The 14239-nt window shown below is 49.5% G+C and overlaps 1 protein-coding gene across 2 annotated transcripts in view; it reads right to left on the minus strand.

The window, feature by feature from the left end:
* The window catches only part of ESRRB (estrogen related receptor beta), a 192668-nt gene that overhangs the window by 53050 nt on the left and 125379 nt on the right, over positions 1-14239 (minus strand). Inside the window, exons 1-2 of one of the 2 annotated variants that reach the window (XM_088839420.1) lie at positions 11325-11440; positions 9557-9966 (exon numbers count right to left, since the gene is read on the minus strand). In XM_088839420.1, the coding sequence (XP_088695546.1) occupies positions 9557-9966; positions 11325-11440 (526 nt within the window). Of the gene's footprint in view, positions 1-9556; positions 9967-11324; positions 11441-14239 lie in introns of those variants that run through there. The other variant, XM_055435443.2, reaches the window with a different exon arrangement.

Here is a 14239-nt window from a genome sequence, read left to right on the forward strand (position 1 = left end):
TCACACCTCTTAAAACCCACTCCTCTGTTAGACTTCATCTCCCTTCTCTGCAGGGACTCTTGCAAGGTCTCTGACCGCTTCTGTTTTTATTGCATAGAATCTAAGATGCTTTCAACAGTAAGATTGCACCATTATTTTATACACCACCAAGAAAGAGAGAAAACATCTGCCAATCAAAGTTTAGCTGTGCTTCCTTGCCACTAGCATTTTCTTCTTTTTTTCCCCCCTTATTAAAAGAGCTCTCTGAGATTTAGGTTCAGATTTAATCATATAGCATTCTTGTGCATACATGAAAGGTAAAAGATAAGAAAAATAAATTGAAGATATTGCTAAAATTTCTCAGTGTGACTCTCCCGAATGAATCATTTTTGATCGAAGTCATTATTTTCATGTTTTTCCACGGAATCATCATCTCTGCTAACAAAGGAGCTGATGATGCTGTGCTTTTCAAGTGTCCCTTGTTGTCTCGGGGCATTCATTCCAGGTCACTGGCCCCTTTTTGCAAGTTTTTAAGGCGTTTGTGAAGGCAGTGACAACCACATACAGCTATCACGTAGCAGACAGTAATCGGCCCAATTCAGAGATGTTATATGGTGGGAGGGCTTCCCAAGTGACTCAGTGGTAAAGAATCCACCTGCCAATGCAGGAGATGTGGGTTCAATCCCTGGGTTGGGAAGAGCCTCTGGAGAAGGAAATGGCAACCCACTCCAGGATATTCTTGCTTGGGAAATCCTATGGACAGAGGAGCCTGGTGGACTATGTCCATGGAGGTCGCAAACGAGTCAGACACAACTGAGTGACTAAGCAACAACCAAGAGACTGTTAACGAGATCTCGTAACTGGACTATTAAAATCACCTCTCAACTGGTTTGCCTGACCTTAAACTCTCCCGTTGCATTGCCAGAATTATCTTTCTAAAAGGAGATGTGGTTAATTCCCTGCTCAGAAATCCTCAATGGCTTCTCATTGCCAAATATAAATAACAAAGAACAAATCCTATTTATTTAATACCAGGCACTAAGCTGTCATATACCAGACACTAAGGTACACACTGTACTTGCATGTCTCATTTAATTTCTACAAGAATATCCTAGAAGCAGGAGGTATTTATTAGCCCCATCAATCCCATTTTATTGACAAGAAAATTAAGGCCCAAAGAAACTCAATAACCTGTCCAAGTTGACACCACTAAGAAATTATAAAGTTGGGAGTCTAACTGAAGCAGCTCATGCCAAAGTACTCCTCTGTCCTCTTCCTTCACAGAGCTTGTGAAGCCCTTTGACATCTGCTCCCATGCTCTGTTCCAGCCCCTCACCTACTCACTTCCAGAGCAGAGGGCACTCAACTCCTGTGGGCCTGTTTTGCTGTTCTTTCTGCTGAGCACTTTCACTCCTCACTCCTGCTTAGTTGCCCCTCCCTCTGGGAAGTCCTCCCTGCTCTGCGTGGCTGACTTTCACCCTGGCTATCGGAGAAGGCAATGGCAAGCCACTCCAGTACTCTTGCCTAGAAAATCCCATGGATGGAGGAGCCTGGTAGGCTGCAGTCCGTGGGGTCGCTAAGGGTCGGACACGACTGAGCGACTTCACTTTCACTTTTCACTTTCACACACTGGAGAAGGAAATGGCAACCCACTCCAGTGTTCTTGCCTGGAGAATCCCAGGGATGGGGGAGCCTGGTGGGCTGCCGTCTATGGGGTCTCACAGAGTCGGACACAACTGAAGTGACTTAGCAGCAGCAGCATGCCTCTGAAAAGAGGATCTGTGCCTTGCAGATAGTAACATTTTTGTGGGTTTAATGGATTCTTTTTGTGCACATGAGGAAATTGTCCAGAGCATCCCAGGCCCTGCTCAAGGTCAGCTGCTGGCTGGTGAGTGTCAGGGCTGGGACAGCACCCCACTCCCAGCTCCTACTTACTCCTGGCTTTTTCTCTGCATCCTTGTCACAGTCTCTTTCTCCTGGGATTGCAGGCCTCCTTCTCCAGGACAAAAGGCCTGGCTGCCATCCAAGGCAGGATAACGCATCAATCACCCCCCGCCCAGTCTCCTCGGGGAGTTTCCTTCCAGGCTTGCATCTGGGCCCCAGGTGAACAGAGGAAGCTTGGTTCCAGGGCCTCTTTCTTGTTCCTCCCCATCTTAAGGAGCTGCTCCAGGGGCCTCCTGGCGACCTGAAAAGTTGGCCACGTGCCCTGGGAACGCGGGGAGGGGTACAGGGTGGTCGTACCCTCCACACAGCCCTCGTGGCCGAGCAGCGTGTGCTGTCAACGGCTTCCATTTCATCTAGAAGGAAATTCAAACGCGACTCTCACCAAGGCGCAAGACTGTCAGCCTCTCAGCCTCTTCTTCTGCTTAGCTTTCGCTCACTCACAACAGCCACAGTGGCCCTCCTCCTGGTCCTGAAACAAGCCTGCTGGTTCCTCTGCCTGGAATGCTGGCTCCAGGATTCAAGTCACCTTCTTAACGTGGCCTTACCTAATCCTCAGACTAAATTAGGCTCTCTTAGCCACCTTAGGCTTCCCCAGTAGCTCAGATGGTAAAGAATCTGCCTGCAGTGCAGGAGACCTGGGTTCGACCCCTGGGTTGGGAAGATCCCCTGGAGAAGGAAAGAACAGCCCACTCCAGTATTCTGGCCTGGAGAATTCCACGGACTGTACAGTCCAGGCGCTTGTCTGGGTCTGTCATTTTGCTTCTTTATTTGTCACCATATTTACTGTCCTCCTGGCCCTTACCTACAAGTCCACAGAGTAGGGCCCATGGCTTTGTCTTCAGCTCCTGGCACAAGGGTTGGGACTCCGACTTTCACGAAAGAACCAAACTGCCTCACAAGCTTCGATGTAAGGCAGCAGGTCCCCTCAAACATTGCTCTTTAGAAAATAACAAATTGCTTTATATCTGGGTCTTTGTGAGGTGTCTCTCATATCAGAGGTGCTGTGTCAGTCACTTCATACTGAACAACAGCAACTTGAGGAGACCCATTGCCCCAAAGACCCCAGTCGAGGCCGGTCACCCGACTGAATCGGTAACAAAGGCAGGAAGAAATTCAAAACAAATGTAGTTGTTAGGAGTCACAACAGCGAACACTGAGAGTCGAAAGCAGTGTGGCACCTGACGTGTTGTGGAAACCATAGTTATAAAGTGACCGAACTACGTTTTTGCATGCTAAGTCACTTTAGTCATGTCCAGCTCTGCGCAACCCCATGGACTGTAGCTGGCCAGGCTTCTCTGTCCGTGGGCTTCTCCAGGCAAGAAAACTGGAGTGGCTTGCTGAGCCCTCCTCCAGGGGATCTTCCCAACCCAGGGACTGAACCTGCATCTCTCACGTCTCCTGCATTGGCAGGTGGGTTCTTTACCACTAGTGCCACCTGGGAAGCCCTAACTATATAAAACACGTAAACAACAGACTTACTACTTAGCACGGGAACTATACTCAATATAATCACCTATAATGGAAAAGAATCTGAAAAAGAATATATGTGTTTAACTGAATCATTTTGCTGTACACTTGAAACTAACACAACATTGTAAATTGACCATATTTCAATTTTTAAAAACTGACACAACTGAAAAAGAACTATCCTAATGATCTAGGAAATGTACTTAGGGCTCCAAATAGAAATTTAAGAGACGGCAACATATCCAGGCTCAAAAAATCTCCATAACAGACCTGGAAGTGTGTGAAACAGAGATGGAAGGCAGTGTGCTCTGAAACACCACGCTAAGCAACTCGACTCGGAAAGTGGCTCTGGAGAAGGCAAAGACACTTTCATCAAAGCGTCATGTGAAACAATGGGTAAACCCTGCCTTTTGAAAAAGAAAAGGTTTTTTAAAAAATAATACATGGTTTTACAGAATGTGACTGAAAATATGCAAGCGTAACAAACGAGCATGCTTATAAGTAAACATGTGACTATTTTATCTGGATCCTAAAGGTTTCCATATATAAATTAGCTAAGCGTCTTTGGCTTGCCCTCATTGGGAAAATGAGAGATCACTGTGGGGATCGCCTTCTACTCAGACACATTGAGAACTTCCTACAGGCCAGGTACCGTGGAAGGGCATGGGGCTCGGCAGAAAAATCGAGATAAATGTAATGCCATCCCTCAGGAGATGCTGGGGAAGCAGACGAGCAATGGCGGTGATGGTATAGTGTAGGAAGTACTATCCGCGTGCAGAAGCTTCACAGGAGCACACAGGAGGGGCAATCAGCGGAACAGAAGGCAGGGTCCTTGCTGAGAGGGTCAGGGTTTTGGGGGTACAGCTTGGCATGGACCCCTAGGTGGTCCCTCAAAAGGCCCCCCTCACCACTGCAGTACTCATGACAAAGGTTTTCACTACTGTGGGTCAGTACCACAGCCCAGAAGCCTGCCTGGGCCAGCCACAGAAAGGGGCTCCATCTCTCAGTCTGACTCACATTGTCCAAATTCAGGGACCTGATGGATAAGCCTGGGGATGCCAGCACACTCAAGGAAAAATTGATCTGTCCAGCCAGCATTCTGCCGGATCATCAAGTTCACTCTGAGCAGAAGACCTATGAGGGACCTAACGCCAAAGTGCAGGGGGATTTAAGTTTTTTTTTCCCCACAAAAAGCCAGAAAAACGTAAACCCTTTATGCTTTGTGGCCTGAAGGTCTGACTACTACTCCAAAGCACCAACACAGAGACAATATGTAAACAAATAGGTGTGGCCCTGTCCTAAGACAACTTGATTTACAAAAGCAGGAAGCTGCCTGCAAACTGTACTTTGCCCACCTCTCCCATCCCCTTCCCCCATCCCCACAGAGGTAGCCTGCAGCACGGTGCTGAGTACTGAGCCCAGTAAGCAGTGAGTGCTCAATAAATATTTGCAGGCAGGGAATGGGATTCTGAGGGCTTTCTCCCTAAGTCTCTTGTGACTCCTTGGTTCCCATAAATTTCTTCTCCTATTAGTGTAACCACTGAATGGAGCAGATGGAATCTAAAGAGGGAAGGGAGGCTGGAGGTTGTGAGCTAGCATGAGTTTAAGAGCTGTCCTGGCATTTACTTTGCAAATGGATTATTACTGCATGTGACTAAAGGCCTTTTTCAAAATGGCCTGAATATCCTCCTTAACTGGGGAGGTTCTTAGGAGACCATGCCCTGGGCTGGAAGCCTAAGGCTATGCCTGTAGCCTCGCCTGCGCTAAGCCTTTGATTCCAGCATCTTGAAGGCAGGTACTGTGTCTTTCTCTCCCTGAAGCACCTTACTCAGGAAAGTAAAGAAAAGTGAAGTCACTCAGTCGTGTCCAGCTCTTTGTGACCCTATGGACTGTAGCCCACCAGACTCCTCTGTCCCTGGGGATTCTCCAAGCAAGAATATTGGAGTGGGTTGCCATTTCCTTCTCCAGGGGATCTTCCCAACCCAGGGATCAAACCCGGGTCTCCCACATTGCAGGTAGACTCTTTATTCTCTGAGCCACCAGGGAAGTCCCTAACTCAGGGCAGGGACTCAATTAATGCTCTCTTGGTTCTAAGCTCATCTCTGGGGTTGTCCAGTTATAGGTAATTTGTTTCCTCTTTATATTTTCCCCATATCTCCAAATTTCCTACAACTATTATGCTCAGAAACAACAAAATAAAAATCTTTGTTAGAACAAAATCAAAGAATTGATAAAATAACCAGAGCAATCCATCAGCTTTCGATGGGTATTCCCTGTTCCAGACAGATGTCTTTCTGATTGTAAATGAATAACTCTTCTTATGACTAAGAAAAGGGACAAGAGCAGACCAGTTCCAATGGCACTAAATGCTGCTGTTGGTCTTTGGGCTTCTAGGAAAAGATCGTTATCCTATTCGTGGGAGCAAATAATGAAGACTATTTACAAATCCTTCTTGTGGGCTCTTGCTGAGAATGTTCTCAGCACCCAGATTGCTGTCGAGGGTGTAGCATGATTCTTGAGTCGACACCAGCCTCTGTTTTCAGAAAATTTGATCCAAAATTCTCCAGCACATTAAAGAATAAGGAGAGAAGAAAATGTAATTGTCTCTTAAAAGGCAATTTTTCAAAAACTGACCTCCAGGAATCTAAAATAGTGACAATCTTACCAAGATTATTTCCCAATTTGAAAAGAAAAATACTGCTCTTTCAGTGGCTTAAACTGTTTTAAACATCTCATGTTTATTTGTCCGATATCCAATGATATTGATTGGATATTGAACTGGGGGTTTTCAAGCCTGGCTGAGACTTAGAACTGCACACAGTGCTTTTCACATCTAAAAATTCCAGGGCCTCTTTCCAGACTGGGGGACATGAAGCTAGCAGCGACCAGCATACATCCATTCATGGTGCTGAAGGCTAGCGCAGGGCTGGACAGAAAAGGGCTCAGTATTTGCTGAGAGAAGTTGGTACCATGCTCCTTCTGGGAAAGGTACAGGGAACTGGGGCCTGGGGTTCTAGGAAAACTTACTCTCTTACTGTTTTATTCCTTTGTACTATTTGCATATTTGCCATGCTTATATTTTTAAAGGGTCCATTTAATAAATAAATTTATCTATAGCTGCTGCTGCTGCTGCTAAGTCACTTCAGTCATGTCTGACTCTTAGCGACCCCATGGACTGCAGCCTACCAGACTCCTCCGCCCATGGGATTTTCCAGGTAAGAGTGCTGGAGTGGGTTAATGGTTTAAATCCTGCTAAGTCAAAATAATAAATGTACTCTTTAAATTAATGAGATTACAAAAACCTGCTTTGTAAGATAAAACACATTATGTCTTTTGTCTAAGTAATAGTGTCTTAAGGGATACTGCGAAAGTGAAAATGATAACTGCATTTATTTAGTGCTTACTAAGTGCCAGGCCAAGCAGGTTTTAGAAAAGGCAGAGGCACCAGAGATCAAATTGCCAACATCCGCTGGATCATGGAGAAAGCAAGAGAGTTTCAGAAAAACATCTATTTCTGCTTTATTGACTATGCCAAAGCCTTTGACTGTGTCGATCACAATAAACTGTGGAACATTCTGAAAGAGATGGGAATCCCAGACCACCTGACCTGCCTCTTGAGAAACCTGTATGCAGGTCAGGAAGCAACTGTTAGAACTGGACATGGAACAACAGACTGGTTCCAAATAGGAAAAGGTGTACGTCAAGGTTGTATATTGTCACCTTGCTTATTTAACTTATATGCAGAGTACTTCATGAGGAACGCTGGGCTGGAAGAAGCACAAGCTGGAATCAAGATTGCCGGGAGAAATATCAATAACCTCAGATATGCAGATGACACTACCCTTTTGGCAGAAAGTGAAGAGGAACTCAAAAGCCTCTTGATGAAAGTGAAAGAGGAGAGTGAAAAGGTTGGCTTGAAGCTCAACATTCAGAAAACTAAGATCATGGCATCTGGTCCCATCACTTCATGGGAAATAGATGGAAAAACAGTGGAAACAGTGTCAGACTTTGTTTTTTTGGGCTCCAAAATCACTGCAGATGCTGACTGCAGCTATGAAATTAAAAGACGCTTGCTCCTTGGAAGGAAAGTTATGACCAACCTTGATAGTATATTAAAAAGCAGAGACATTACTTTGCCAACCAAGGTCCGTCTAGTCAAGGCAATGGTTTTTCCTGTGGTCATGTATGGATGTGAGAGTTGGACTGTGAAGAAGGCTGACCGCCGAAAAATCGATGCTTTTGAACTGTGGTGTTGGAGAAGACTCTTGAGAGTCCCTTATACTGCAAGGAGATCCAACCAGTCCATTCTAGAGGAGATCAATCCTGGATGTTCATTGGAGGGACTGATGCTAAAGCTGAAACTGCAATACTTTGGCCACCTCATGCGACGAGTTGACTCACTGGAAAAGACTCTGATGCTGGGAAAGGTTGGGGGCGGGAGGAGAAGGGGATGACGGAGAATGAGATGGCTGGATGGCATCACCGACTCGATGGACATGAGTTTGAGTGTACTCCGGGAGTTGGTGATGGACAGGGAGGCCTGGCGTGCTGTGATTCATGGGGTCGCGGAGAGTCGGACACGACTGAGCGACTGAACTGAACTGAACTGAACTGAAGTGCCAGGCCAAAACATGAGTGCTTTATACATATATATATATAAAATACATGATACATAATGTATTATTTACATATGTGCTTTATATATATATATATAATGTATCATATATATATAGTACATACAATGCATTACATATATATATATATATATAGTATATAATGAAGCCTCTTTTTAACAGCTCTATGCGAGGTAGCCATGACACCATCTCACCTTTCCTGGGAACAAACTAAAGCAGAAAGAAGCTGAGGCAGCCCCCAAGGACACTGAGCAGTGAAGGGATGGAGCCCACCCAGCAGCTGGACAGGTCAACTAACACATAAAACTGGAAACATCCTAGGACCCATAATTAGTTTAATAAATAACTTCTCACAAGAAATTTAAGCAAATATTTGTTGAGTGAACAAGCCAAGAATCATCCATGGAAGCTCAGCCTGCCTCTTCTAAAGGAGAAATAGGGGAGGGGGGAAAGGGCGGATACCCCAGACCGCCAGGCAGGGCAGGGACAGGAAAACACCCCTGAGTTTTCTCTAGTCTGGTTTGCAGTCTCTGTCCCCAGGGGACAGCATCTGCTCATCTCTGACCTCCACAAGCAGGGCTTTTGGTCTATCCTAGGGTCAGGCTGGCACTTAGTAGGACTCAGTCAATGGGATGCACGAAGCAAGGGCTCTACCTGTGACCTACTGTAGTAAGAATCTTGGTTACCACGCACAGTCATCATTATCCCCTATTTACCTACGACTGACTTCTCAGAGAGCACTGGAGGGCTCTTTCCCACCCACTGAGAGAGGCAGCCACCCCATGGCCCTCGGAACATGACTCAGCCGTTACACACACGCATTGTGAAAAGCCCTCAAAGACGGGTCACTCGGGGATGGGACAGGATGAGTGGTTGCGGGGAGACTCCCCTTGCTCTTCCCTGACCCTTTAAAGATAAAGAGAGTAGTCACAGTCCACTTGTGCAATCACAAAGTGAAAATGAAGTTGCTCAGTCAAGTCCGACTCTTTGCGACCCCATGGACTGTAGCCTACCAGGTTCCTCCATCTATGGGATTTTCCAGGCCAGAATACTGGAGTGGCTTGCCATTGCCTTCTCCAGGCGATCTTCCCGACCCAGGGATTGAACCCGGGTCTCCTGCACTGAAGGCAGACGCTTTACCGTCTGAGCCACCAGGGAACAAAGTGAGAAACCCCTTACAGTTCACGAGGTCTAGAATTGCAGGGCAAATAGGGCTGCTAACATTTCCCCCCTAGAATCAGCTCTTTACGGTCACACATTTGACAGTGTTTCCCACCCTAGGCACACCTAGGCATTCGTGCAGATCTTCCGGGGTCCCCTAAGGGGGTGCATGCCATTTCAACAACAGCCCAGGAGTTAGAGCCCACATCCGGAATCCCAGGATGAGAAGGCCCAGGAGACGGAAAGGAGAGCCTCCGGAACCTGGCATTCAGAGGCGCCCAGACCTGAGCCGGCAGCTGGTTCTGGGGGATCACTGGCTCCCTGCCGGGCCGCACCCCCACCCCTCCCCGGCCCGCCCGGCGGCCCCGCACCTTGGATGGTCCTCTTGAAGAAAGCCTTGCAGGCCTCGCAGGAGGCCACGCCGTAGTGGTAGCCGGAGGCGATGTCCCCGCACACGAGGCACAGGCGCTTGGGGATGGCGTTGAGCATGTACTCGCACTTGATGGCCGAGTCCTCCATGAGGCCGCCGGCACAGTCCTCGTAGCCCTTGCGGCACGGGGTGCCTCCCAGCCCGGCGCCCGCGAACATGGGCGGCGAGTCCAGACCGTTGGCGTGGGCGCCCAGGGCTAGACCGAAGCCGCCGCTGGCGTCCGACGAGCCGCTGGGGCTGTGGTGGCTGAGGGCATCGATCCCCGAGGACGGGCTGGACGGCTCAGTCTTGATGAAGGAGCCGCAGCTGGAGCCCAGGTGCCGGTCGTCTGCAGACATCCTGTTCAGCAGCCTGGGGACACAGAGAGCAGGAGTCAGCTCGGAGAGGGTGCGGTGCGTGTGACGTCCCCAGGAATTAGCTCTGGGCTCCGGGCACCGGGTGGGTGGGGTGGCTGGGAGGGGCCTTATGCGAAGGTATTGGTGAGATAAAATGCTGGCGGGGGTAGGGGAGAGGTCAATTGGGCTGGGGGGAAAAAAAGGCACAGGCCAGAGTGAGTTTCTGGAATTACCCCCCAGAACCTTCTGAGCCCGCAAAACGGACTCAGATCCGTTTTGATCAATAAACTTCAGATGAGGCACCCCACCCCTCTGCAAACTGCGAAGAGCTGACTCACTGGAAAAGACTCTGATGCTGGGAAGGATTGGGGGCGGGAGGAGAAGGGGACGACAGAGAATGAGATGGCTGGATGGCATCACCGACTCTGTGGACATGAGTTTGAGTGAACTCCGGGAGTTGGTGATGGACAGGGAGGCCTGGTGTGCTATGATTCATGGGGTCGCAAAGTCGGTCACGACTGAGCGACTGAACTGAACTGAACTGAACTGAACTGAAAGGGTGACAAAATGTGGTAACCTTCAGCCAAAATATCTGGCCAACCTTCCCACACAACAGTAATAGATTTGAAAGTCCGAAGGTGGCAGCTCTCGGACCAGACACCCTCAGAACCATGACCCAGTGACCCACTTCCCCTGACCCCCTCCCCATTCCCACCCCCACCCTGGGGCAGCAGGTGACCCAGCCTTGGAGCTTCCCCCGAAGGCCACTCACCGAGACTGGCACCAGAGGCGCCGAGCCACCTGACCAGGGCAAGAGGCAGGTCTTGTGGCCAAGGCATCAGCCAAACTGGCCGCCCTCTGGGGACCCCCTCTGGCCGGGGCACATCTGGAGGGTGGCCCCTAGGCCCCCTCTCTCATTCCCCTCTGTCGCCCCAGAAGAGGTTGGCTTCCCCCGCAAGAGACCGTGCCTCCATCATGCAACACGAGGGAGCCCTCCAACCCCGACTCTGAGCATCACCCTGCTGATTCTTAACCTTAAGTTTCCACCTCTAAGTGCCCTGCCTCACTGCAGAGTCAAGGGAGCAAGAACAGCAAGGCAGGATCACCACCACGAAGGGTCATAAAACAGTTCCCATAAGGAAAGCCTCCTCCCAGAACCGCTGTTCGATGGGTGGGTGAGAAGGCAGGTGAAGTACCACCCCCAGGATCAGGCGAGGGGCTTCTCTCCCATGTGAGCCAAGAGTGAAGAGCAGGGAAGTGCACTCAGGGAAGCCCAGCCACAGCCCACACTCAAGAGCTCTGGGCCAAGCAGGCCCTGGAGTCAGGAGGCTGGGTCAGGATCCACCTGTCCATCTGTCCATGTCCTGGCCTCACCTGGTGGAGGTACAGAAGAGGCCACTGCAGAGGCCTGAGCAGCAGGTGAAAGTTAAGAAGGAAAGGTCCTGGAGAATGAAGGGGGCTACAGAGGGTGGGAGTACAGCCCCGTTCATGGGAAGACGGCCCTGGCTGGGAGGGAGGGAGGGTCCCAGTGCTGGAGTCCTACCTCCAATGATGCTCAGAGGTAGCCCCCTGTTTTCTGAGCAGCTCATTGAAGAAAGCATTGGTCCCCAAGTGGGGAAGGGGCTCTCCTATCACACCCACAAAGCCCACCCTCACAACACAACCTTGGCCATACTTACCCACACCACCCAAGGCAATCAGGATGGGGAGGGGCCTTCTTTGTTCCCGGTCCCACCAATGATTTCATAGTCACTGCCCCTCCCAGGGTTCCATCTGTCTACACTTGAACGTGTCCAGAGGCATTGCCCCGCAGACAGTTCTAATCAGAAGTTGGGAGCTCTCTCTGATAAGAAGGATAAAAGATCCCTAAAAGGCTCCTACTGTCTAGAAGTTTATTATCTACTGGAATGTAGTGTTTGAAGATAGAGGCTCTTAGGTCTCTCTGGTTTCAAACTGAATATTCCTGAGCCTCTGAGACACCTCTTCTGCTAGCTCCAAGTTTCCCTTACATTGGCAGAGGGTACCCCATTGGAAGTCTCCTCTGTTTTTTTTTCTTTACGCTTCTGACTGGTGCCCTGTCATGTCCCCAGGCTCCACACGGTCACCTGTCTCCTGTCCATCCATCAGCAGGTCCCTGGTGTGTCTTCAGCAAACACCATCAGTCTGAGCAGGCACAGAGGCACCTGTGGGTTCACCCACTACTATCCCCTTGTGCTGGGTCTGCAGGGAGAGTGGACTAGGTGTTCTTACATTTATAATCCCCTCCCACTGCTGCTTTGTTGTTCAGAGGCTAAGTCATGTCTGACTTTGCGACCCCATGGACTGTAGCATGCCAGGCTATGCTGTGCTTCACTGTCTCCCAGAGTTGGCTCAAATGCATGTCCATCGAGTCAGTGACGCCATTCAACCATCTCATCCTCTGTCACCCCCTTCTCCTCCTGCCCTCAATCTTTCCCAGCATCAGGGTCTCTTCCAATGAGTCCGTTCTTCAAATCAGGTGGCCAAAGTACTGGAGTTTCAGCTTCAGCATCAGTCTTTCCAATGAATATTCAGGACTGATCTCCTTTAGGATGGACTGGTTGGATCTCCTTGCAGTCCAAGGGACTCTCAAGAGTCTTCTCCAGCACCACAGTTCAAAAGCATCAATTCTTTGGTGCTCAGCTTTATGATCCAACTCTCACATCCATACACGACTACTGGAAAAACCACAGCTTTAACTATATGGACCTTTGTTGGCAAAGTGATGTCTCTGCTTTTTAACATGCTGTCTAGGTTTGTCACAGCTTTTTTCCCAAGGGGCAAGCATTAGGGCTCTGCAGTTCCCAGAGACATCCCAGGCCTGTGACAAACACTGCAGGACAAGTCAGCTCCCAGACCCAAGCCCTCCTTCCTCAGGCTTGCGAGTGCCCCGGAGATTTTGGAAGACACACTTGAGGTCAACAGTAATAATCGCAACTGCTATTGAGTGAGCACGTTTTATATACCACCCACTTCAGATCTGTCCTTCGGGTGTACAAGAAGCTCGTGCCTGAGGGAAGCGGTTGGAGAGCCAGCTAGGTCCAGTGAACAATTTTCCAACTGTCTTCCCCAACCTCACGGCTCAGCCAGCCCTGACGGACACCCAGGCCAGGCAATGGTTTCATGCCCTAAGCCTTGGTTTTCCCTCCTAGCCCTCTCCTTGAAGGCTTCAAGGGGCACAGGCACAAAGCATTCTTTAGTGGGCTAAACGGCCAAGATGCACCCTGTCCAGGCCACCGCCTCCAGGCCCTGGCCAAGTGACTCTAGGACTGAGAAGGAAGCAAACTTGCCCCTCACCTCAGAGTTGGTACAGAAATCCAGCTACTAATTTAGTGTCTGGGCTCCAGCTGAGAGTCTGATGATTTCATTCCTGCAGGATTCTCGTTTCTGTGACCATTATTTTGGCCCCACTAGAATGTCTATGCCAAGGAGCTTCAACACATACTCCGGGCACCAGGGTGCCAAGGGCTGACCAGATTGGAGGACATGCCCAGCACAGCTCATGATGTCAAGAAGCTCATCCCCTCACCAGAAGGACACACGCTAAACAAACACAAGTGTGCAGAGCGCCAGCAAGGCAGGGGTGGGGTGGGGAGCACTACACCAACGGGGGCTCACCCGCCATGCCCCTCGGGTCTGGTTTCATTCACTCATTCATCTGTATTTGCATTCATTCTCCCTCCAGGAAACCTGCCCCCTCCCCCCACCCATCCTTAACCTCTGGACATCACTCTTTAATTCAAAAGCAAAATGTAAAGACAAAGGGAAAGAAACAGGCCAAGAAGTAGTGGCCAGAGGAGCTGAGAAGAGAGAGTGAGCTGTGGACGTGCAGTGAAGACCGCCATCGAGAAGGGGGTGGCGGCAGGTCATGTGCAGCCACAAAGTCAGGGGATGTCAGGAGTGCACGTGTCCCCTTCAGTGAGCAGTCAGGGGGTGGCTGGTGATGTCCCCAGAGCAGTGTCCTGGCATGGTAGGGGGGGAGCCATATGGCCAGGGCTGCAGGAGGCCCTGGAGGCAGACAATCTTTCTGGAAGCCCAGGCAGAGGAGAGGGTAGGGGTGGGAGCTTCCTTGCACACCTTTACACAACACTGTCCACTTGAACTCAGGGGTGGTGGAGGCAGAGAAGGAATGTTTTTGTTGTTATTGGCGGTAATTTATCTGCTTCTTTGATGAGGAGGAGGTGTGTCGAGAATGTAAGGAACTTAAGAAATTTAAAAATTACTTTCCAGTTTGCCTGAAGCAACCCTGATCCCACCTACTGACCCAATAT

The sequence above is a fragment of the Moschus berezovskii genome, chromosome 9 (genome assembly GCF_049115385.1).
Source record: "Moschus berezovskii isolate FMDL1 chromosome 9, NW_MosBer_1.0, whole genome shotgun sequence".
Taxonomy (NCBI): domain Eukaryota; kingdom Metazoa; phylum Chordata; class Mammalia; order Artiodactyla; family Moschidae; genus Moschus; species Moschus berezovskii.